This window comes from Lepidochelys olivacea (genome assembly GCF_965140295.1).
Source record: "Lepidochelys olivacea isolate rLepOli2 genome assembly, chromosome: 3".
Lineage (NCBI taxonomy): Eukaryota > Metazoa > Chordata > Testudines > Cheloniidae > Lepidochelys > Lepidochelys olivacea.
Window position 1 is genome coordinate 94,568,659 of NC_140413.1, and position 26,599 is coordinate 94,595,257.

The 26,599-nt window shown below is 40.9% G+C and overlaps 1 protein-coding gene across 1 annotated transcript; it reads right to left on the reverse strand.

The window, feature by feature from the left end:
- Positions 1 to 26,444, reverse strand: SERINC1 (serine incorporator 1). Its single transcript, XM_084622837.1, has 10 exons — positions 26,284 to 26,444; positions 19,503 to 19,664; positions 17,256 to 17,449; positions 13,339 to 13,418; positions 13,020 to 13,157; positions 8,093 to 8,262; positions 7,871 to 7,961; positions 5,588 to 5,732; positions 5,247 to 5,477; positions 1 to 1,619 (listed from the first exon to the last, which is right to left on the reverse strand). Exons 1-10 carry the CDS (start codon positions 26,320 to 26,322, stop codon positions 1,481 to 1,483), a joined length of 1,389 nt encoding a protein of 462 aa, XP_084478963.1. The 5' UTR covers positions 26,323 to 26,444; the 3' UTR covers positions 1 to 1,480.
- Positions 26,445 to 26,599: the final 155 nt, after the last annotated feature.

Sequence of the window (26,599 nt, forward strand, 5' to 3'; positions counted from 1 at the left end):
TTTATCTGAATTTGTTTATTGATAGGTAATATGTTCAAAATGACTGTACACAGTATTGGCTTCATCTGCCTTCAAAGGTCACAGGCTCTGACTAACAAGTCAGTCTTACTTAGCCTATGCTAATGTTTGAGCAATTTAAAATAAACTTTTAAATGAGATAAGAATTAGCTACATGAGACAGCAGTAGAAACACCATACAGTAGATTATGACTACTGAAGTACAGCTCTGGATTCACTCCCACTGAGATTGTTCGTTTCAACATCACCCCTAGAGCATACACACACCAGTTTATGTAATTACAAAGCACAATAGCATTTAAAATTTAAGAACTACACAAAACTCTGTACAAGTTTGTTTTTTAATCAGACCAACTAGTTAACTTGATGCCCAGAGTCCATTTTCCAGGCACACATCCACTGCTGGCAATGGACACCAGCAGAAAGCAGTACCATAAGATATTAAAACAGATCAGGTTCTAATACTCTGAACTTAAAGATTAACTACTTTTATAGAAGCCAGCTATAGAATGCAAGTCTAATTACTGTAATTTCAGCATTCCCTTTTCTCCAAACTACTGCTCATAAGCATTTGCTGTCACACCCAGCAAGTGACTCATCTTTTGCAAAGAGGCTTGCTACTTTCCTTGCAAATTCTCAGCTTGATTAGAGCCATGCTACTTTCCTTGCAAATTCTCAGCTTGATTAGAGCCAGAATATAACTTAGCAAGTATTTAAAAAATACTTTGACACAGGTTTACAATATATATCTTTAACTCCTGGGGCCAAATCTTCACCGCATGTTTGTTTTTCCTGTGTCCTTTTGTCAGCAATAGGGCATGTCTAACACAGTAACTCCAAAGAGAACATTAACTTCTCTGAAAGTATAGGTTCAAATTCCTGCAATTAGCACTCAAGCTAAATGCATTAACATATATTGCACTGAAAACAAGACCAAGCCAAAGGGCTGCAAGGTATCAGATAGTAGTGTAACATGCACCATTTTAATTGGCCTAAATGCTCAATACTTAGTGAAGGCTGACTTTGAAAACAAGGCAACACGAATTGTCAAAAGTAGTCCTAACTTGCTTAAAATTCCTCCTATAAATCTTGTTTTTTTTAAACTGTCTAATTAAATAAAGTTCCAAGCCAGTTGTTCTTGCACCCTTTGCTACTCGCAGCATTGGGGGAGGCAGGGGAACACAACAAACTGACTGATTTTACATCTACCTCACCCACAGCACTAAACCTGAAGTACTCCTATAAAAACCAATATCATAGTAATTAATCACTGAGCTTGGCTGGAAAAGTCATTTAGTGAAAGGACAAGAGGACATGATCTAAAGGTAATCATGCAGAACAAGGCATGGTCTACTACATGGGCACTAAGCGCACACATATTTACAACCACATTTTAGTCTGGAATACTGTTAGTTTCAACAAGAGGTGAAATGAACTGAAGCCTTCAGAGGAGAAGCAGAGCTCAGTCAAAGTCCCGGTTTGTAAGAACCAGCGGAGCCACCAGAGTCCACACATACAGCACAATGCCAATCCAGCTGGAAGATATCTTCACCCAGACAGATGGCCATTTACTAATCATCGTCTCATAGGAAGAGTCAGGACTGGAAAAGAAAAAAAAAGCAGCCAGTTACAGGGAGAGTCACTTAGCTGTGATTTTTGTTATCTGAAGGTAGACTGGTGTAATAGATTACCAGTGCCTCAGGCTCATGATGAGTTGTGTATGAGTTAGCTCAAAGTTTTAAACCCCTAGAATATCTTCCCTGTTGTGTGCGAAGCACAAGCAAACCTTCATGACAATTCCGTTACCAATAACTGCTTTTGCCCTGTTCCTTTCAAAATGTAGACAGATTCATTAGTGGTTATTGATTATTACTGATTTAAAGAACTGGGGGATTGTAAGATTTAGTTCCAGAATAAGTTCAGTGTCTGTTTGGGAACCTGGGTGTGCACAACAGAGAAAGCTTTGCTATTACCAGAATGTAACTACTTTTATTAGCTCAATTAGTAAAGACACAAAAGCTCCAAACCACATAAAAAGATAGCAAAAACATAATTAAGGTATCTTAACCATTCCTCACGCATAAACTCATAAATTTACACCCTTCCTTGGGGATCTGGTGGTAAGAGGGAAGTGTTCAGCCCTCAAACCTGGCATGCCAAACAAGTCTGATACTGCAGGTCTCCCTCTTACATGGTGGTCTCATCTATTACAGGACCATGGGGCTGTCATGAACATTCATACAAATGCCCAGCCTCCCTTGTCCACATTTAACTAATAATGTTGGAGTCTCTTTACCCTATAGGTTAGCATATTATTACATTTCAAGTAATTAAGTCAATTCATTGCCAAGGTAAATTCTCAGATAAAGCATTTGCGAACATATCTTAAAATATCCAAGCCTAGTATCAGTTCAATGTTCTTGTGGTTACCTGGTATAAACTTCCCCCTTAAACACACCTTCCCCTATGTGCCAAATGCAATATCTTAGCATTACTGTAATGAATAACAGGCATAGTCTCAGACTAAGATGTCTCAAAAATAAAGAAGCTGATCCCTGTAATTATAAACAAACTATAAATAAAAAACTTCAAACACATCAACAACTATTTCCTCCCCAAAAAGGCAAGGGAAGGAAAATTAGGCATCAACAACTCCTAACTCTCATTCTACATTAGACCAAACTTGTATTCAGAGCACAGCACTAAGTCCAATCAATAATATCTTGTTTACATGTGCACTGAGCTCTATTTGGCTTCCCTACAAATCTCCTGAGTGGGAAGAAATCTGAGGCTAACAGCCATCTTCTGAGTTTGCCATTACACAATCTTGGAGTTGCAGACCTGAAGAACTATTATGAGGGATATGATCATCCAGTTATTTAACTAGAGTTCTCTGACATCTTCTCAGCAACAAAATGTTTAAAAAAAGAACAAAAACACTCACTGTCTGCTGGAACATTCAGGGGCTAGGTGCACAACAGTTAATCAGAAAAGTGTTTTTACATCAATATTTATGGTGGAGAGTTTCAACATCATGGACATGAAAAAATTAACTGAATTTAGAGTGAAATTCTGAAAATCCTCCTGGCAAGAGTTTACAACAACTATAAACCCACCTTATTATGAAGTCACTATTGCGGGTAGTTAGAGGTTTTTGAGGCCACCAATCGAAAAAGACAAGTACACCTTCTGGGTGGTAACATCTAACCGCAAGGTCCAAGGATGCCAAACAGACAGTGAAATTGGATAATACACTCTCTACTTTTCCTCTCATTAGAAGGTTGGGAAGCTACACTCAGTACTTCAGAAGTGGCAGCTGTATTCAGAGTGCAATCCTATACCCTCACCATCTGGTCCACGATTAGGTAAAGGAGCTTGGATATCAGATCCTCAGGGGTCAAAGTTACAAGATACCCCATGATACCCGCCTTAGAGTTAATTGATCTTTCCAATTTCTGTAAGTCTTAGAATTCTATGGACAAAAGTGGGAACCTTAAGCCACCTGAAGATGGGTCAGCTTTTTCTTCCTTCTCCTTTGTGGAGAAAAAGAAATAGTACCCCAAGAGTATCTCCAGATTCTACTTTGATTTCCTAGGTAGCAAGAATCAGCTGTCTTGGGATCCCATTCAGAGGGATTCCTCTGAAGAATAGCATTCAAATGCCTCAAGGCACTACAAGCCTGTTTTAAACAGACCACTTCACAGGAAGCTCTTGATAACTCATATTAAGCTAGTCTCCCTTACTCTTCAAAGCACTCAGTGCCAACTTAGATTTACTGAAAAAACTTCAAGGGAAGACAACTAGACAGCAAAGTGCTTGCCCAAGGTATTGACAGCCTGGGGACAGCTTCATGTGTACTTTCTATCATCCTCAAGATCCCTCAAGATGCAAATGATACCAATTATGTTTGTCAGGTCCAGATATTTTCTAATTGTGCACTGAACTATATTTTGAAACCCCTCAGCTTTCCCAAACTAAAAAATTCCAAAGAAACAAGACAGAATACAAAACAACCAGCAACAATAAAAAAATAAAAAACCAATAGAAGCAGTGCATCAGTCTAGACACATGGGGCAAACATAGCCAAGACAAACTTTCAAATCTAAGTTAAGAAAATCAGAAATAAAGTTAAAGTGTAAGATGACATAATGCAACAACAGGTCAGTCAAACAATTGCGAAAGTGAACCAGGCACAAAAGCAAACGTAGCTACAAGGAACTTGTGATCATATTTGTGGACAGACAAGACCTGAATGGTATTTACTGGCTGTGAAACAAATCATGCAAGATGACTTTTGCCCTTTTGAAAAGGTGTTCCAAAGATGCTGAACACTTTGGGGTAAGTCAAATAAAACCCATAAATGACTCAGAAGCAACAGATCCAGAGTGGGACTATACGGCAAGTTATTTTCTTTAGAATTTTTTTTAAAGTTTCTCTTTGCTGTTCTTGCACAGTCTTAGTTATTTATTGCTTCTACATTATATTGGCCGATCCCCTTGATGGAATTACTGCCCCATAATTCACAATTACATTTATTTATATAAATAAAAAAAAATCCTCACACACACACACTCATCCTTTGCAATGAAATTTCAGAATACATACAGTTATTTCACTGTGCAGATATCTATAGTCTTTGTGATTCTGTCGGTCTCTTTTCCTACTCTTTTCCCTAGCATTAAATTTATGTTTGCTTATGTATGGGTTTTTTTCTTTTCAAATTACTCACACCCACCTACACCTTTGAGTTCTAAATATTCTGTGAAATTCAAGACAAACATTTAGCCATAATACCATATAAAGGTCTACAATTTCATTTGTTTTTAAACAAAATTCCTTTTGTTCAAAATAGAGTCTTTAATGGTTTCCTATATGTTAAAATGAACTCTCAGTGAGTCAGTCACGAGTTAAATATGGCTCTACCATCCTTATTCAGGTAGTACCTTACTCCAATAGAAGTTCCAATGGGACTACTCCACTTAATTGAGGGTGGCAGAACCTCACCCTTAACAATGACGACGATTGCCATTAAATAAGAGCTTAGTTTTTAGCGACAAATTCATTTCGTACATAGCAATAAATGCTACCCCTTGAGAATTCCTGTCACACCGGTACATGTACTAAAAAGGCTGCATCTCTTTTGAGACATCTGAAAATATAACTTGAATCCAAAAAAACTGTAGTATCTTGTGCATTCATTACCAGTACAACATCTCAAGTGTGTGTACCTGTACCAGTTGGTGAGGGTCATCATGATATACAATGAGGCCAGGAAAAGCATGAAGTGAAAGAAGGAATAACTGTAAGTCACTCCATCCCTTTCATTATCTACAGCACGGTGACCATCATCTCCATCATCCAAAGAGCCATCACTTCTAGGTACTCCATCTTCTATTAGTGTTGATTCATCATTGGTAAGCGTCAGCTTGTTAACCTGGCTGTTATTGGATGTCCGGATGCTGTGTTTCAGGGAAATGAATACAGTACATTATCAAAATAAAAATCAAATTGTAGTAATCTGATCATTAGCAGTAGTACAAGTCACTTAAACCCAATTAATTCATCTCACCTCGAATACAGAACACACAGCAAAAACAGAATAAGTCCTACAATCCCTTGTGCATCCCACCACTGGACGACCTGACCTTGGCTTGGAATGGTGGTGGTGGTGTTGTAGCCAATCATGCGCAGCAAGCTTGGATTGCACTTCCTTTCTGAGTTGGGAAGGAGATTACATTAGAAATTAAACAAAACAAGAACAGGGTAAATGGTTATGCAAAATATTTTTATTTCCACACTGAACACACAGTAATACAAGGAATTTTCATGTCCAACGTAAATGCAGAAGTTTTGCAAGTTCAGAACTTTGTGAAACAAACAAAAAAGACTAAAGATCATGCATAGGACAAAAAAAAAGTAAAGCAAACTAGAGATGATTATGTCATGTCAATACAAGACAGGTGTTAGAGGAGACAAGGAAATACTCTGAAGTTAACGTTTCTTCATTTAAAAGATGTATGAAGTGTTTTACTGATTCCTTTACTGAACTGTGGCAAAAATACACTGCATTTTCTTCAGAATTCCTAAAATTTTAACACCACCAGCAGCCAAACACCACAGTCATTTAGGGGTTGTGTACACAGAGCAGCAATATTAGTGTATGCTAAAAGGGTGCGATTTCTGAAATGTAAGATGTGCTGAGCATTAATAGATCTGTGTAGACCCTCCTAGCATGTTAAAAGTTCCCTAGTGCGCTTTAACATGTTCACAGTATGTCGTACTATGTTAAAACATACTAGGGAACTTTTAATACATGCCAGCAAGGTCTTCACAGATCTATTGGTGCACTTTAGAAATTTCACTTTCGTGGTGCGCATTCCTGCTCTGTTTAGACTAGCCCTTAGACTACACAATAAGTACTGACCAGTATTACCACAAATACACTCATTTTGAAGATTGAAGCTACATGAAAGAATGCTACAAATGTTTTTAAAAGCTCAACTATATTTATCAATTTACCAAACTGCAAGTGTGCACTGATGAAACACAGAAGAGAGAAACCTGAGTGAACGTGCTCCTACTTTCCTATAATTATTGCAGTTATAGCCCATGGCTAGTGTCTCCAAATGGCACCAACATCGGTGAAGCACAAAGTAGTACCTACAGTTAAGGTTGCATAAGCCTTACATTCTAAAGAGTCATGGGTATTTTGTTTGTTTTTTAAACCTTGAAGGCTAATATTTGGCAGATTTTCAAATTTGTTTTCTGCAGTGGAATTTTTGAATGTTTGAGCAAAGAGTTCAATTGTTTCGAACTGAAAAGAGCATAAACCATAAACCTGCATTTATCCATTTATATAAAAAAAGACACTTCTTTTAAACAGCTGTAGCACCCAAGTAGGAACTTAAAATTTACCAGGGAGAGAGGCCATCTAGTGTTCTCATAAAATTTTGCAATTTATGTAAGTTCTCGAGGTTTGGGTTTGTTTTTAAAAGAATTTTCCTATGTACACATAAATGATGGTCATGTGATCTCTTAACAGTTAGCCAATGATTCTTGTTTTGAGAGAGAGAATAGGAACATCTGTAGTGAGTCCTGCATCCTTCCACAAAATAAAGCATAGGTACATATGAAAGAAGACAAACTGAAGAAAATAAAACTCCTTCAGAGCTAAGGTATAGAAAGTTGTGCATAGACTGAGACAAGGGTCCTGCTTCTGACTGTACATATTGTACAATACTGTGTTTTAATGCTCTCCAGAAAAGAGGTGAACACAGTAGAATTTTTGTTTGTTTTTCTTTTAAGAACACTAGGAAATTCCATACATACTCTCCCCTCCTTCCCATCACAAGATCATTAAGGCTGCAAAATGAAGTTTCGGGAAGTCAGGAAATGAAAAAGCTCTTAATTGCCCTTATGCATGATAGTCTTTCATTACATGTTCACATACTATTTTATCCACGAGGCAATATCCGTGCTTATTTTGCAGCAAAGGAGATTCAATTTTAGGAAAAGCTTTCTAACTATAAAAGACAGTTAAGTACTAGAAAAAGTCTTGGAATCCCTATTTATGAGTATGCTAGAAAAACACCCGAGAGGGCTGGTGTAGGTATATTTTATCCTACTTCAGTGCAGAGGGATGGGCCCATTCCAACCTTCCATTTCTATGAAATGGGTCCCCCAAATATATGTAGGCAGGAAGAGAAGACTATGATAGAGAATATTGTCTTCTTAGTCTAGAATTTTCTTCCTTCCTGCCATTTATCATTTTGAACAGTTTTATGAAGAAGCTACTTTATCTTTAAGAATACAGCTTTTTTTTTTTTTTAAAATGTAAGTCTGCCAAGCTTACCTGGTTCATTGGTCATAGCTGACCAGGTTAAATACATTGTATAAATGGTGATCACTGAAGATTGCAACAAACCAGATCTTGGCTGAGACTCCTATATGCAAGAGACATGGAGAAAACTAAATTGGGCAGCTGACAAAATGTCCACGGTTAAAATGTTAGCTATAGAGATGTTTCTGGGTTAAAAAATATATATATATATATTCACTGAAGAACACAGCATACCTGGATCTTAGGCAGAATTGACATTACAGAGGCGCCAATACACAGCAACATATTAACACTGATGAATGCCTTATTTTCAGAGCAGCCTTCTGGATGAGTGTAATAAACATAAAACAAGACAACAGCAACCAGAGACAGCAGGTAATTTAGAGCTGTAGCCGACAGCAGAGCTGTGAAGGGAGACAAACAAGTTAAATTTAAACAAGTTTAAACAGTTAAATTTGCTTAAAAGAAGCATCATTATTAGCTTTAAAGAATATTTTATGATTGTGCTGCTATATTAAGAATCCACAAAACTCTATCAGATAATGGTTATGGACACATTTAAAAAACATTAACACTGAAACTTAAAGAAAAGTGTTTTAAAAATTTAAATTAGATACATTCTTTAGGGTAGGGATAATTTTTTTGCATTATTTGAATAGCACCTAGCACAATGGTGCCCTGATTCTGCCTGATGCCTCAAGGCGCTATCATAAAGACAAATACCACCATCAATGGGAAACATGAGGCTTTAGTTTTGCTCCAACACTTCAACTGGGTATCTCTACAACTACCAAGGAGTTGGTTAAAGCAAGACAGACAAACCTGTAGCAATGTGTCTAAATTAAATTAACAGCACTGTCCCCAAATAAAACCAATAAAATCTGGATCTGTGGAGAGGCATTTATAAGCAGCTTATTTCTCAATACACTTATTCAACATATCTTTTGTAGAATTATGTAGGCTTACAAGAATCTGATAAACTACATTTTCAAAAAGCAGACTTGCCAGGCAAACAGAAAACTAACCAACTAGGCCATTTTTGCCTCCTGAAATAAATTAAATCGTAAGTTTTATGATCAGCTATTATGATCTCATTACTCCAGTGCCGTGATTTTAACCGTCTCCTCTATTTTGACCCACTAACCATACATACCCAAAGAGGAGAGGCTTACAGAAAAAAAATTAGTTGTGATAATTAGAGTGATCATATTTCCCTATGCTGATTACGGGACACCTGGTAAAATTACTCATATTGAAGTGAGATCAACAGCAATCATTCAGAACTATGCAGTACAAACCTTCAAATTAACATCAAGCTGACTGAGCCTCTGTTAAAAAGAAATACTGCATAGTTGGATTTTTTTTTATTTACCTTATCTTTAAGGTTCACATCAGGAAGGGTCACACACACACACCCCCAAGACACACACGGGGAGAGGTGACACATCCACACTCCCGTACACACCTCTCACACGGGGGGGGGGGGGGTGTGACCGACCGACCGACCCAACCCTCCCCGCCCAGCGTTCTCCACCCTCCATACCTGGCTGGACCCACGGGATGGACCCACCTCTCCTGGGATTTGACACCGTGTCTTCCCGAGGCAACACGTGGAGGACGTGGGGAGTGGTGGGCTGGGAAACAGGGCTACATAGGGTCACATGCCCCCTTCCAGATTTCTGCAACAGTTCACACCAGAATGTGGCGAGCAGCAGCCTTTCGGCACTGTGAGGGAGGGAAGGGATGCTGCTTCCAGCCACAGGGGATGGGGGGGAGGGATGACCTGGCCCATGTATTTGCAGAGCTCATCTCTCCCCCGCCCCAAACCCACTCCCCTGTGGCTGGAAACAGCTTGTTCCTTCCTGCCCGCAAAGTGCCAAAAGGCAGCTAATGCCTCTAGGCTGCTGCTGGCCACCAATATAACCCACATGCCTCCTGTCCCCCGGGCACAGCACAGCCAGGAATGGGTTAAGCCCTAAGGATGTATTGTGCACCAAGAAACCAGATAACCTGACTGCCGGGGCTTAGCCGAACTGGCCAGAGAGATGACTCAGCAGGGGAGAGTGATGAGGGGATGGAGCAGCAGCCCTGCACTCTCAGGGGGAAGGAACCAGGGAAAGGGTGGAGGGGGACAGGTGAAGAGGGTGCTAAGCTCTTGTTCAGGGGGCAGCTGTGGAGCCTGCAGGGTTGGGGTGTGAACAGCCTGGAAATTGCTTCTCCCCCGCCACTCCAGAGCTTAGCTGACCGGTGGAGAAGCTTCCCTGTTCCAGCGCTGTGTGGGGCTCTGGCACACACAGGGCTCGGCTCAGCTCCTCCTGGCCCCGGGCTTTCCCAGGGTGCTGGCCCAGCCAGAGGCAGTGGGGGAAGGAAGGAACCTGCCGGACAGACTGTTGGTGAGCGGAGCACTCCGACCAGTGGCTCGTTCTCCACACAGCGCTGGGAGTGGGACGCACCCTGCCGGGAGAGATATGGAGGAGCAGCAAAGTGGGGGAAAAGGGGCAAAGCAGTGTGAGGACAGTGAGAGGGGAAGCACGTAAAGGGCCGATGGGTGGACAGAAGAGGTAACACATAGCATTTTCTCTCATTCCATACATTCAGTTGTTTATGTTAATTTTCCTGATATCTGCTGGGAGAGCAATACAGCGGTGCATAGACAATCCAGGAAGTTTTTGGAAAGCGTAGGAGACAATTTCCTGGCGCAAGTGCTAGAGGAGCCAACTAGGGGGGGGCGCTTTTCTTGACCTGCTGCTCACAAACCAGGTAGAATTAGTGGGGGAAGCAAAAGTGGATGGGAATCTGGGAGGCAGTGACCATGAGTTGGTTGAGTTCAGGATCCTGACGCAGGGAAGAAAGGTAAGCAGCAGGATACGGACCCTGGACTTCAGGAAAGCAGACTTCGACTCCCTCAGGGAACAGATGGCCAGGATCCCCTGGGGGACTAACTTGAAGGGGAAAGGAGTCCAGGAGAGCTGGCTGTATTTCAAGGAATCCCTGTTGAGGTTACAGGGACAAACCATCCCGATGAGTCGAAAGAATAGTAAATATGGCAGGCGACCAGCTTGGCTTAATGGTGAAATCCTAGCAGATCTTAAACATAAAAAAGAAGCTTACAAGAAATGGAAGGTTGGACATATGACCAGGGAAGAGTATAAAAATATTGCTCGGGCATGTAGGAATGATATCAGGAGGGCCAAATCGCACCTGGAGCTGCAGCTAGCCAGAGATGTCAAGAGTAACAAGAAGGGTTTCTTCAGGTATGTTGGCAACAAGAAGAAAGCCAAGGAAAGTGTGGGCCCCTTACTGAATGAGGGAGGCAACCTAGTGACAGAGGATGTGGAAAAAGCTAATGTACTCAATGCTTTTTTTGCCTCTGTTTTCACTAACAAGGTCAGCTCCCAGACTGCTGCGCTGGGCATCACAAAATGGGGAAGAGATGGCCAGCCCTCTGTGGAGATAGAGGTGGTTAGGGACTATTTAGAAAAGCTGGACGTGCACAAGTCCATGGGGCCGGACGAGTTGCATCCGAGAGTGCTGAAGGAATTGGCGGCTGTGATTGCAGAGCCAATGGCCATTATCTTTGAAAACTCGTGGCGAACCGGGGAAGTCCCGGATAACTGGAAAAAGGCTAATGTAGTGCCAATCTTTAAAAAAGGGAAGAAGGAGGATCCTGGGAACTACAGGCCAGTCAGCCTCACCTCAGTCCCTGGAAAAATCATGGAGCAGGTCCTCAAAGAATCAATCCTGAAGCACTTACATGAGAGGAAAGTGATCAGGAACAGTCAGCATGGATTCACCAAGGGAAGGTCATCCCTGACTAATCTAATCGCCTTTTATGATGAGATTACTGGTTCTGTGGATGAAGGGAAAGCAGTGGATGTATTGTTTCTTGACTTTAGCAAAGCTTTTGACACGATCTCCCACAGTATTCTTGTCAGCAAGTTAAGGAAGTATGGGCTGGATGAATGCACTATAAGGTGGGTTTGTAGAAAGCTTGCTAGATTGTCGGGCTCAACGGGTAGTGATCAATGGCTCCATGTCTAGTTGGCAGCTGGTATCGAGTGGAGTGCCCCAGGGGTCGGTCCTGGGGCCGGTTTTGTTCAATATCTTCATAAATGATCTGGAGGATGGTGTGGATTGAACTCTCAGCAAATTTGCGGATGATACTAAACTGGGAGGAGTGGTAGATACGCTGGAGGGGAGGGATAGGATACAGAAGGACCTAGACAAATTGGAGGATTGGGCCAAAAGAAATCTGATGAGGTTCAATAAGGATAAGTGCAGGGTCCTGCACTTAGGACGGAAGAACCCAATGCACAGCTAAAGACTAGGGACCGAATGGCTAGGCAGCAGTTCTGCGGAAAAGGACCTAGGGGTGACAGTGGACGAGAAGCTGGATATGAGTCAGCAGTGTGCCCTTGTTGCCAAGAAGGCCAATGGCATTTTGGGATGTATAAGTAGGGGAATAGCGAGCAGATCGAGGGACGTGATCGTTCCCCTCTATTCGACATTGGTGAGGCCTCATCTGGAGTACTGTGTCCAGTTTTGGGCCCCACACTTCAACAAGGATGTGGATAAATTGGAGAGAGTCCAGCGAAGGGCAACAAAAATGATTAGGGGTCTAGAACACATGAGTTATGAGGAGAGGCTGAGGGAGCTGGGATTGTTTAGCCTGCAGAAGAGAAGAATGAGGGGGGATTTGATAGCTGCTTTCAACTACCTGAAAGGGGGTTCCAAAGAGGATGGCTCTAGACTGTTCTCAATGGTAGCAGATGACAGAACGAGGAGTAATGGTCTCAAGTTGCAGTGGGGGAGGTTTAGATTGGATATTAGGAAAAACTTTTTCACTAAGAGGGTGGTGAAACACTGGAATGCGTTACCTAGGGAGGTGGTAGAATCTCCTTCCTTAGAGGTTTTTAAGGTCAGGCTTGACAAAGCCCTGGCTGGGATGATTTAACTGGGAATTGGTCCTGCTTCGAGCAGGGGGTTGGACTAGATGACCTTCAGGGGTCCCTTCCAACCCTGATATTCTATGATTCTATGAAAGCAGAAACTCTTCTGTACATTACATTCCTGGCAAAATGGCATTATATACTACACTGGTACATCTCACATCCACTAGATTTTCAAAATGCACACTGAAATGGGATAAAAGTTCTGTTACCTGCATACCAACATCTTGAATTTCCTTCCTCCATTTTTTCAACCCAAGATTCATTCCAAGAGTGAGCAAAGTCAATAAGCAGGACCAACTGAATAAGAATGAAGCAGAAGGCCCCAGCCATGCCGACATAAAACCACACTGTAAAGAAAAATCAGACACAATCAATTCAGAGCAATGGAAGTTTTACCGCTCAATCTTAGGGGTAAGGGAAAAAACTAATAGTGAGAAATAGGGTTTGCAGCTTCATTTAAAGAGGTTTATTTTAAAATAAACCATAACTGCATCACATGCAGTAAGATGTAATTCAGTGTTATCTTACCAGTCGTAAAGGGTCCCTCTGGGATGAAAAAAGCTCCAACATTAATTGCTATTGCTATAGCAAACTTGAAGAACCAGAATCTAAAGAAATCAAAAACAAAAACAAACAAAATCAAGGGATGTACAGTAATAAACTTTAATCTGTGTCTGTGCTCACATAACTGATGTATTTTATAAGCAGTCAAAAGAGCACAATGTAAATGAAAGTTAATTATTTGAAATGACAGGACTTAAAGTTTGCCTATTTTAGCTTGCATTTCAAATACATAATCTTTGCTTCCTTGTTTGTGCGTATCTGAGAAATGTATCCATTAACTACTCCTTCAGAATACAGGAGATACTGACACTAAATTAAAATATCTTTTGTAGGGAGGCAAAGAGAAGCATCAAGAAGTTTAGACTAGGCAGTTTTTGTTCTTAGTCCCGGTTGTATATAGACAGCTTCTGAGTTTGATGTCAGTTTAAACTCCTGTTCTGATGTCCCACGCATAGTACCATACAGTTGAATCCAGGGTGGATAAAAATTACATGTTTTTAATTTTAAAAAATCCACTTTTATTTTATTCCCTTTAAGTTTATTTGTTTTATTTACACATTGCTAGTCTTGGCGGGGGTGGGGTTAACACTGTCTTGCCATTTTATAATCTTAAATTGCTAAAGTGGATGTTTTGTACTTGTTTCCTAGACTCTTAATCTAGACAGTTCTATTCTACCCCATAGGCTCCATGTTGGCAGCCCACTCCCCACAGCTCCCATTGACGGTCTCCCTCTCTAGGCTCCTCATCCCAATTCCCCCCACCCTGTTCAGACTTCTTCACCCAATTTCCTTGACCAAGCAGTGCCCATCGTCCCCTCATTCCACCTCCTTGTCAAATCTATCTTCCCCCGAAATCACCCTTAGTTTCCTTCCCTTCTTGGCTCCCAGGACAGAAAGTCTCCCTGCTCTCAGTTTCTGTGCCAAGTACTGTAGCGGCCCACAACCAGAAATAGCAACTGTAGGGAAAGTTCTTCTCAGCCCCTGCAGACCTGGGGTGGAGGGGAGCATGCTTAGTGCAGATGGAATCTGAAGAATTTAGCTGCCAGACCAGCAAGTCTCTCCTGAGCGTACAAAAGCAGATTTTTGAAAGGCTTATAATTTAGCTATATTTCAGTATTCCCCCCCCACAGGTACAGTAAAAGGTACATCTAACCACATAGGAAGCTCCTACTCCAAAGCAAGGAGGGACTAGATCTTCTCAACAAAATGGCTGTAACACATTGTTTTGCCCATGTGTGTGGATATTTCCCTAATCTTGTTCTCAGAACTGGCTGACCATTTTTTCTAAATTTTCTTTAAAAATTCAGCCTCAGGTAGACACCCAGCATGGGAAATTTCAGTCTGAATAGTCAAAGCCAAGCAAAGTTATAAAATCCTGACTCCAGTTTGTTATAATAGGAAGTGTCGGGCAACCTTAACTATAGGTTGTACTACCAGTCCCATCTATAAAAAATTAATATAGCTCAAAAGACAAAGCAAAATAATAAGGTCCTGGTCCATGCCTAGGGTTCTTAAGTAGTATGATAATAATAATAATAATACAGAAACATATGTCCAGTAACACATACAAAGCAAAAAACGATGACATCAGAGGTAAAAATCTAGTTGAGTAGTTCTTCACCTTTCCATGCTGAGATTCTCTCCTACCCCAGCTTGAGGGATCCAGTTCTATAGAGGAACAAATTGCAATTTGGGGGGAGAAGCACATCAAACTGACTAGGGGAGGAGCACATAATGAATTTTAAAAGCAAGCAAAGCTTATTTTAAAATCTGGATGGTTCAGTGCACTAATTACACAATCTATAATGCATTAACTCCTGCTTCTGAATCTATGTGAGGAGTTTGATTTCCTCCTCATCAGCTTGGAAGAATAACCTTGATAAAGGAAGAATAGGTCCAAGCTTTGCATAAATAACATGCTTAATTCCAGATCCTTTTCAGATTACCTAAAAGCTTAGAGTACCAATATCTACCTACCTGGTTTAATTTTTGGGAAGAATACTATATTCCTACAGTCTAAAATTGCTAAGCATTCCAAGGATTACTGCTGGCTTACATAGAGGCTGCTGGAGTTCTGTAGGCTTTTGTTTTGATTACACTGATAAAAACGGGAACTGCCTAGATAGCACTCATTTCGCAGTTATGAATTTACACAACTAAATTAACTGTCCCACGAGATATTGTCTGATGGCTCCAACTTATACGCAAGTGTGGAAAAACTGACGGATATGCATAGGTAAATACAAGGTCTCTGTTCTGCAGTACAGTCTTGCTGTCCCTGATTTAAAGAGCATCGTTGAAGACACATGTATAATTAAAGGACATGATTTACATGCAACTACCCTGAATGGGTACCACTGAAGACACCACTGCTTCTGGCAGAGATGTTTAAAACTACATTACTATATAATTTTTCAGTAATAACAAAACAGTTAAACCCTCTAGATATGTTTGCCTTGTGCTCAGAATCTTGCTAGACTAACTCTAACAGGCTACCAAGAGGAGCAAATTCCAGTGGTAGGATTGAAACAGGACAGCAATTGGTCTGACAGTTCAGCCTCAGGAGCAGACAACATGAGTCTCCAGGACAAAGACATCTGCCACAACAGGTTATTTGAGAAGTGGTCTCTTAGGTTAAAAGGTTTCACACCATGCAGAATTTGTATATATTTTTAATAAGTGCCTTAAAAAGGGGGGGGGGGGAGATATCAAAGATGCTAAATTATCTCCTGGCATAGTGGATACTTTTCTCTTGCTTGTATAAAACGCATGCTGCAAAAGCCATTTATTTTAGAGAGGTTTGATGGTATGGTCCAAGAATGATGGGAGATAGAAAGGCTGGCTTAGTTGAATTACTGTTCATGTCTCATTGTTGTTCATATTTGCCTTTTAACGCAGAGGATATTACTCTGACTATTGCATTTACAACATAGAACCTAGAACCTTTGCATAGGTGTCTTTTTATTATTTAAATCTAAAGAAACAAATAAAACTAGTAAATAAAGCATAGTTGACTGCCATGGTCTGTCTAAACTGCTTTTCCCCCCCACGGCATGGGAATGCAATTCTGTAGTTTTATTAATTTCAGGAGGTTTATACAATGAAGTCCAAATTGTCAAAGTGAGCTCAGTAGAACTCAAGCAGCTAATCCTTGCAGATTCACTAAAATGGGGAAGACTAGCCAATCACTCTTTCCTTATTATGCGATTGTTTGTGGGTAACAGCAGATGAATCTTCATCTTCTGCGGTAAAACATCTGGAAAATACTCTGTTCAGCAGCTATCACTATGGGTGCTAAGAGTTTGCACTACAGAAACTGTCTTATGTGTTTTGAGCTATATTCCAATGACAGCAGTTTGGATTCCACTGGTTTAAACAACTATACTGTGCACAAATAGAGTCAGGGAAAGACCACCAATATAATCAGCCAGCTTCTTGAAGAACTAGTATTTTACAATTATTTTTGGTTAGGTTATCCTAGATATGAATATAATAAAAATACAGGGGAAACACCTGGAAGTTCAAAAAGTACAAAATAATTTCTCTACCAAAAAAAGAAAGAAGGGGAAGAATAACAGACTTGTTATTGAATGGGGTGGAAACAACTTTAAACAGATCTTCCATAACTGTAATTCCAATTCTGAAAGTAAGCTTTTACAACTGAAGGGGTGTGTTCACGTTCATCTCCCCCCTCCCTCACTAATTTAATATGATTTTCCCTAAAATATTTTATCTGTGAGCCTGCATTATACTTCCATCTGCTAAAGAATTCCCTTTTCATAGCACAGTCAATCTCACGGGAGCGTTTACCTGTTATTTTCAAAAATAGCTGTATTACACATACACACCAAACAGTCACAGTTGTTGTTCTCGTATCTTACCCATTGTGCACTGCTGCTCTTGGATCATTGCTGCTCTTTACTTTGATCATCAACAAGGAGAACAGAAGGAAGAACATGGCCATACCAAAACACACACGGTACACTGCTTTGTATCCGACTAAGACATCACAATTCACATGACCATGCACATTAGGAATAGTTGTTCCAATCCCTCCATCACAAAATCCAGGAATCTATGATTGATTAACACAAAATGTTTCAATGATATTTGTTCATCAGAAGCATTTTAGAGATATATTTTTCATTTTATTAATAAAAATATACATCACTTAATTCTGTAAAATTATTTACACCACAATATTTCACTTAAAACTACAACATTGCATAATTCATGCAGCTATGCAAACAGGTAGTCCAACAAACAGATTAGGTTTGCTTTAAAAACAATTAATTGTATGTGTGGATTAGAATTATAAAACAAACAAACTTACTAAAACACACATACACACTTCCCCCCCCCCCCCAAGAGAATTCAGACAACACAACTGAGCCACCATCAATTTTTTGGGACTCACAATGGAACTTAAGTTCTATTTACCAGTCTGAAACAACACTAATAACAGCCCCAGAGCTGCATATATTTCTGATGACAACTATTATGACGGTAATGAAACAAAATAAACTGCAAAAAGAACACGAGTACTTGTGGCACCTTAGAGACTAACAAATTTATTTGAGCATAAGCTTTCGTGGGCTACAGCCCACTTCATCAGAGGCATAAAATGGAACATATAGTAAGAAGATTATATATATATATACACCCACACACGTAAGTTGCCATACAAACTGTGAGAGGCTAATTAGTTAAGATGAGCTATTATCAGCAGGAGAAAAAAAAAAAAAACACTTTTGTAGCGATAATCAAGATGGCCCATTTAGACAGACATCCTTAGGTCTATTTGGACACATGAAAAATAAAAGCCTCCAAAAAGGCACTGCAGTTAATTAAGAGCAAAGTACCAGGGACAACTAAAAAAATATAGCTGATAGTATCTCTCTGTTTCTGTCCATATCAGGATATTAGTAAGAACTCTTTAAAGTCTGATGTACTGTAAACCACACTTTACAAGGCCATAATATATCTTTCCCAAATGGTTAAAATGGCTTTCCCCAAGTTCTAAAGCGGTTACTCTCCCATAGCATAAAGAGCATTTACAAACACTTTGATTTTAACGAAGGACAAGACCACAAGATACACATCTGATGGGGGTTAAGGAGTGTAACATTTAATTGAGAAAACTAAGATAAAAAAATGGATACTAGGATTAAGTATGTAAATGGTCAGTGCTCCCCAAACTTTTGAGAGTCATGCCCCCCCCCCTTACCCCTGTCCGCAACATGGACGAAGTAAGGGGGCTGCAGCTGGGGGTGGGTCTGGGGCCATGGCCAAGGGCCAAGGCTGGGGATGGAGCCACAGCCAGGCTGCCGTGGGGGCCAGCAGCTAGGCCTGCGGCCAGGTGCGGCTCCACTCCCAGCCTTGGCCGGGAATGGAGTCACAGCCTGTGGCTGTGGTGGGGCCAGAAGCAGAGCCGTGCCAAGGCTGGGGACAGGTGCAGGGCCGGGAGCAGGGCTGAACGGTGCTCCCTCCCTAATTCCCTGTAGGGACTGGCACGGGCCCCACCATGCCCCCAGATGTTCCTTCACACACACACCCCAGAGGTGGGGGAGGGTGGGGTCTGCCCAGTTTGGGGACCTCTAATGTAATTACAGCAGTCTGTTCAATACATGACTAGCAAACCATATTAGAAAAGTCACAATTCTTTTAATCAGTTGAATCAACTGCACTACAAATTGCTTATTCCCATTAGCAAAAAATGTGTCACCTAAGAAAAATGATTTCACCTTACATAGTCTCAGATTTAAAAGCTAAAATTTAGCAAGTAGAACACAATGAAACCAGAAAATGTATTATTCTACATACAAATGTGTTGTGCTGAAGCAGTTCTTGAACCTAAGAAGTAATTCAAGAGACTCAATTTTATTTCTGAAGGCTGCTGCTTATAACAACTGCATACCAATTAACACTACACTTCTTTCAAGATTCAGCTGCTTATACTTAAACAGAACTTGTAAGACTATCTGATGACTCCAAATAATATTAAAAGCATGTTTACTAGTAGCAATGTAAGTACTTCACACATGAAGCATGACATCATGAAAGTATATGACTGTCAACTATTTTGCAACATCTGGTCTACCAAAACATGAAAGCGGAAAAGTAATGACCTTCTTCAGCTGTTCCTCCATTCCTGGCATTAGCATGACGCAGGCAACGCTCACTCCAAGGAGCAAGATGAAGGCATAAATCAGCCTAGTTATGGTAGAGTTGTTTCCACTGGGGCAGCAACGGCACAGCAGACATGGGGCACTGCCACATAAGCATGGTATCTGGAGGAAAGATAGATTATAGAGCAGTTTACGTTAAACAATTATGAGTTGTTTATTAGGTTATTCAAAGATTTATGCAGGATGTGTGGATTTTTAGTGATGGAAAAATCTAGCCCACCTCCTTATCAATGCAAGATAATTCCCCATAGCATGTTACATTGTTTTGTCTAGCCCAGTGAATGTTCCATGAGATTAGGTTTCTACACTAACATTTACAATGGTAGGTTTTAAAGTCTGCATCAATGCACAAGGCAGACTACTTCTGTTTTTCAAGGACAATTGTTAATTTTGGGGGGAGAGAGTTCACAGGCTTGGGGTTACTTTGGTGCAGAGGGGGCCTTAAGTGTTGCACTATGGTCAGTTCTTATTTAGCTAAGGAAATCTCTGCCTGTGAAATGTGTTTAACGTTTTGCTGTTCTAGGTTTTTTTTTATCTATATACTCAGACATTTTGGGGAAGGACTGTCATTTTCTACATGCCTGTATATTAAGGTTTAAGGGCTATTCATGTCGATTACTGGGATTTCTGAGCACCTCTGTAATAGAAATAAAATGGTCCAATCCTTCTGTTAAAAATATATTGCTTATTGACAGAGTTTGGCAGCTATTCAAACCAAGACACACCAGGTAATTCCCAATTACTTGATTAACTTGCACAATATAGAAAGGATTTGAAAATTCAAGAGTAAAACAAAAATGGAACACACAAATTAGTTCATATTTAGCAAGTATTTTCAGTTGTACCGTATTCCTTTCTACCATTGCCAATACCTTGAGAAAAAGTGTTATATTTGAGGACAAAATAACTCACTCATTGCTTTAGCACATCTGGATGCAGTTTGCTCTTAAACAGGAAAATGTGTATTACTTCATTGCAAACCTATAACATTTTGTCTCTAAGCAGCGTTCTCCCACCCAAAGATTGCATTAAATGCGGTTGGGACTCCACAAGTGAATGTCAATCAGATTATAATAATTGAAAGGAATATCTAGGAATATGGATCACCCCAAGATATTTTCTTTTTAAATGTAGTTTTCTTCATAATTTAGTTAAAAGGGAACAACATTGTTTTATTCTATGGTAGGTAGTGTGGACAGGTGATTAATATCTAAACTTTGGTGGTCATGTAGTTTTCAGTGGAAATGTTAGGTTACCAATATCAGAATCACTTAATGCTAGTTCAGTGTTTCCTGTGGTCTTGTAGTCACCCCCAATCTTTTTTACCCTCTTCATCTGTATTTGCTGTTCTTCAAAGCTGGAGCAGCCAAGAGCTATCACAATACTCTACTACAGAAACACCTTTCAAAAAGAGTATAAATAAAGCTACAGAAGGAGCGTTATAGCACTTAGATAGCACAATCCTAGTCCATTTCCCCTCCACTTCCACACATAAAAGGCTCCAATAACCTTTTGCTTCTGCTCTTGATTTTTCCATTAAGATCTACAACTCAAGAGGTGTTTGGGCAGATGGCAATCAACAGACTGGTAACTGTGACAGGGTATGACAAATACTGTCTTAAGCTATAAAGCCACCACTTGGTGTTCTAACATTGATCTGAACCTTTCCCTAAACGATGCTCCAAAACCGACTTGTTCTTCAAAACAACACCCATAACCCAGATTATTTTTTCCATATCCCAGAGTCTGCATCTAATCTTTTTCCCAGGATTTTTTGGCTGCTGCTGGGTGGAATCATGGGCTTGGCAGAGCTTTCTTTCCCTTGTTTTGAGATGGGCAGGGGCTCCGACTGACTGCCTGAGCCCCAGCCACTGCCAGCTCTATGAGGCTGATGTTTCAGTTAAAATGGAGAGCCAGATAATGGACACTTGGATAAATGGAGTTCTACTATATACCAAGAAAACATTGTGTTCAACCAATCCCTATACATATTGTGGCACTGGGAACTAAAGTTAAGCAATTCATTTTAATTGCAGAAAAACACAGATTTTTATGGGGGGGGTTTTAATTGGAGAATTTTGGACTTTCTAATCACAGAAAACTAGGATCCTTTGTCATAAGTCACTCACGCAGTGCTCAAGTGACTGCTGTAGCTTGCTCTTAACTAAGGATGCAAAAGTGTAAAGCAGTAGCATAAATAAAGAATAATTTTCTCCTTGTCCCTCGGTCCTAACGCCTGACTATCACACAGGCGGATGCTTTCATTTTTTTAAAATTTGTGACTTTTGGTCACAACTTCACTCTGAAAAATCATGTCCTGACATCTCATGCTTGCATCCATGGCAGTTACACATGCACATCACAGAACAAGAGATTCCTAGGCACACTACTTATACGTATTACAGTAACCTCAAAGTTATGAGCACCTTAGGAATGGACATTTTCGTAACTCTGAAATGTTCATAACTTTGAACAAAATATTATGGTTGTTCTTTCAAGACGTTTACAACCAAACATTAACTTAATACAGCTTTACTATGCAGAAGAAAAATGCTGCTTTCCCTTTTTTAGTAGTTTACATTTAATACAGTACTGTACTGTATTTGCTTTTTTTTGGTGGGGGGGGGCAACTGGGAAGGTGGAGGAGGGTCTCTGCTGCTGCCTGATTGCATACTTCCAAATGAGGTGTGTGGTTGACTGATCAGTTTAACTCTGGTGTTCGTAACTCTTAGGTTCTACTTATTGTTTGTAGCATCATAGTACCTGTGAACCCCAGTCATGAACCAGGCCTGCACTGTGCTAGGTACTGTATAAACAAAATAAAAAGACTGTCCCTACCTCAAAGAGCTTACAAGTTATGTATACGACAAGAGACACTGGATGAATACAGACAAACCAACGGGGGGAAAACAAGGAAAGAGCAAGACAATACTGATCAGCAGGATCGGCACTGGTCTGAGTATACCAGCAGCCTAATCACTGTCAAGTTTTTTGTAGGCACCACGGTAAAGGAGAGTTTTAAGAAGGGATTTGAAGAGGGATAATGAGTTAGTTTTGCAGATGTTTACAGGGAGCTTATCCCAAGCTTGAAAAGTAGCATGGGAGAAAACGTGAAGGTACGTGTTTGAAAATTTAACAAGCAGGCAATGGAGGTTGGCATTATCAGTCAATCAGCGGTGGGAGCTGACCTTTGGAAACTGAGTAAGAGACAGGGAGGGGAGGAATAGGCTGTGAAGGGCCTTGAAAGTGAAGACATGTAATATTATCTTTGTTGTAAACACATAATTTGCAACTGCTTCTTAAAGCCACTCTTTGTTTCAGGGAAATATAGCAAAAAGGAATTTTTGGCAAGTAAATGTGTTTGAGCAAATTGAGCAGGCAAAGTATGTGCTTCATGTACTGAATTACTTTCTCCCCAGATATGAGCGTATCAACAGATGAGCTAACTCATTATTATTCGCATCATTTTATGATATGTAGTGAGAATGTCCTAAATTTAGGATTAAAAGAATTTTTGTCCAGGTACATTGCAGAATGAATCATAGCTATTACTGTACAGATCGCTGCTTCAACTGAACTCATCAGTCCCAACTCAATTTAGTCATTGTGGTGGACATGGAGCTGCTCTGTAACAATTTACGTATACTGAATGTTGATCTGGTTATTGGAATGTTTACCATATGACAATATTAGGTTAAATATTGGGATGTTTACTATATGACTATATGGGTTAAATCAACAGGGCTGTTGCAAAACAAATGGGAAAGCGAAACAATGACTCTCCCTCAGCAAACACAGGGGGTTGTTCCAGGAGAATGGGAGAGCCATTGGCCAGACAACTGACCTCCCACTCAGGCCCACCAAACTGGTTTTGGACAGCAGGGACAAAAAGCCAAGGATCTAAGAGACCAAAGAACTCTGGATGAATAAAAAGTGATTCTTTAAGGAGGGAGGCAACTGTTCAGGAGCCGTTCAGAGGAACAAAAACAAACATTCAAGACCTGCTGAAGTATCTGAAGAAGTTAGATTTGCATGGACCCACTCAGGATGGTATGGCGTTAAGTAACAGACATGTACGCACACTGCTTACTGTTTTAAAAGTCTTTTCTTCTTGTTATGCTTTGTTTCTACAGTTAAGATTGAACAATATGTTGGTTTAAAAGGCTGTCTGGTCAACCTATTCACATACTCAGGCCTTGTCTACACTACTGCGGAAAGTTCACCTAAGTTACGTTACTCCAGCTATGTGAATAACGTAGCTGGAGTTGTCGTAGCTTAGGTCAACTTACTGCAGTGTCTACACCACACTGCGTCAAAGGGAGACGCTCTCCCGTCGACTCCACTGTAACAACAAGATTAAGCTGAGTACCAGAGTAGACCAGAGAACACTCTGTGGTCAATTCAGTGGGTCTTCACTAGACCCACTAAATCAACCCCCGCTGCATCGATCACAGCAGTGTCAATCCCATTAAGTGTAGACATGATCTTAGACATGCTGGGTCAGCAAGCTGATTCACAAGGTACAAAAAGAAAAGGAGTACTTGTGGCACCTTAGAGACTAACCAATTTATTTGAGCATAAGCTTTCGTGAGCTACAGCTCACTTCATCGGATGCAAGACTTGGTCTAAAAGTGGGCGAAATTTGCGATTCCACTACAGGAGAGGAAAAAGCAGGAAGCAAGACATCAAAACATCTCAGAAACCAGAGAGCTAACCCTATAACTTTAACAAGACATCATGCATTGCATGCGCTCCAAGCATTTAGTTACTCAGCATTTTGATGAAGAAAGCAAGGCAGCAGTGAGGAACAGAAGCTAGTTTGTTTGAGCTTTTGCAGGGAGGGGGAAGAAAAGAGAGCTTAAGCAATAGCAAGTCAATTTAAAAAACAAAACAAAACATGTATATGTACATATACCTATCCAGAGGGCTGCAAGCTGACTCTGGAAGTGACTCTGTACAAAGCAGTGCTCAGATTATTTTCAGAGAGTGCACATGGGTCACTTTCTATATACACTTATCTAGATATCCAGGCCTTGTTAGAGCTAGAATTTAGAGGTTAGAAAGGCTAAGTCTACACTATGAAAATAAGTTATGTTTGCAAATGTGAATTAATGCATGCTTTATGTTAGTAACACCATTAGCAGCTAACAGTCATTTTAAAAACAGTGTTACCCAATGGTTAAGCAAGACCAGGTAGCATATTTTTAAACGTGACTATGTCTAATCATATCACCATCTCTAAACTGGTTAACACGTGAATTAACATATTTTCTAACACTTCATTTTTCTACTGCACACACTTAAAAAGGATCTCTGCGCCTCATTAGAAATAAATATACATAATATATTTACATCTACATCAGCAAGACAGCTTACATTTATTAATTTAACAATTCTAAGAAATTAGAAAATTAAAGTTTCTACATGGTTAACTAATCCTGAATAAGGGAGACCCACTGGTGATTTTTGCATGATAGTGCACTGCGCACGCAAGCAGGAGTGAGATGACCAATGGCAGATCCGTTAATTGTAAATGGGTTTTACTAAACAACAACAAATGTCCTACAAGACCCTCATTACAGTTACTGTATTTCCCGCACTTCACTTTCACTAGATTTCTACACTTAGCACATAAGATATTTAATTTTTTTCAAAAGACAGAATGAAATGGAATACTGTACATCACTTTTTCAGTTTTAAACCAACAGTATTTCATTCAAAACACGGTGTAAAAAATTTTTAAATGCACCTAAGTTAATCAGGACACTAAGTCCCACTGATTTACAAATAGTTACCCAAAAGCTCCAAAACCACTCTTGTTAGTATTCTACCTATTTGAACATCAAGTAAATTGTAGTGGTACATAGAATAATGACTCCCAAGATAATTAGCAAGCCGGTGATAATCTTGAGGGAAAAAAACAAACACAGAGGAGTTGGTAATAGTTAAAAACTCAGTGGGAAAATACATTAAGTCTTAAGAAGAGTAGTTTTTAAGTAACATATTTTGGAGTAATCAGGACTAATTTCCAGCACCTAACAATGCTCGGTGTGATAGTGACATCATTGTAGACTGTGCTGCAGTAACCAAAGTGTCTTGGTGAGAGAGAAGATGCTACAGAGGATGCAGCTGCTGCTAAGTGAGCCATGAGGAAAGAACTAGACATGTCTAATTTCAATAAGATGGAGGTAGCATTTTTGCAGGGTACCCACAGTAAAGGTGAAACTCAATACTGGTCTCAGTTACATTTTCACTATTTTTGCAGATCTGAAGAAACACCAGCACATTTTCCTGCGCAGTAAATATTTCCATCTCCTGACGAGCGGCATCACCGGCCAGGGCAGCTCGGCTGAGCCCCAAGCCAACGGGACCAGCGTGTGGCCCACCTGACAAGCCGAGTTAAGCCGTTTCCCTGTGTGGAGGACGGCAGCGAGGGACACGACCCAGAGTAAGGAGGAAGCCTTAAGAGTAAGCGGAACGGCGGGTCAGGGAGCGAGGCCCTGCAGCCAGACGCGGCTCCGCTGGGGCCGTACCGCCGCTTTCGAGAATTAAATCCCGCCTGGGCAAAGCCCCGGCAGAGGCCCCGTGGGGACAACGGGGCGTGAGCTCCGGGACAGAACTGGACGCCCCCGCAGGCCTGCGCGGAGCCCGGGGATTGCCGGGGCCCAGACACCGCGCTCTCCCTGCCCCGCAGCCAGGGCCCATCCCGCCCCCACGTTACCCAGCTCGCCATGGAGCACAGGCCCAGGACGCCCCCCATCTCCCGGGCGGGCGGCGAACTCCGGCGCCTTAAAGATGGAGGCGGCTCCCGAGTCCCGCAGCTTCTTCCTCAGTCAGGTTCTTGTTTACCCCTAAGACAAGGGGCTTCCGGCCTCTGACGTTAAAACATTCGTCATTTCCGGAAGGCGTCACCCACTAAAACGAGCGGCGCCGCGGATGTCGAAATCTCACTGCGCAGGCGTTGAGGGGGCAGCGCGTGCAGAGCTGGAAGAGGCGCCCCAATTGGGTGGGGCGGGCTTCAGAGTAGAACTAACCTC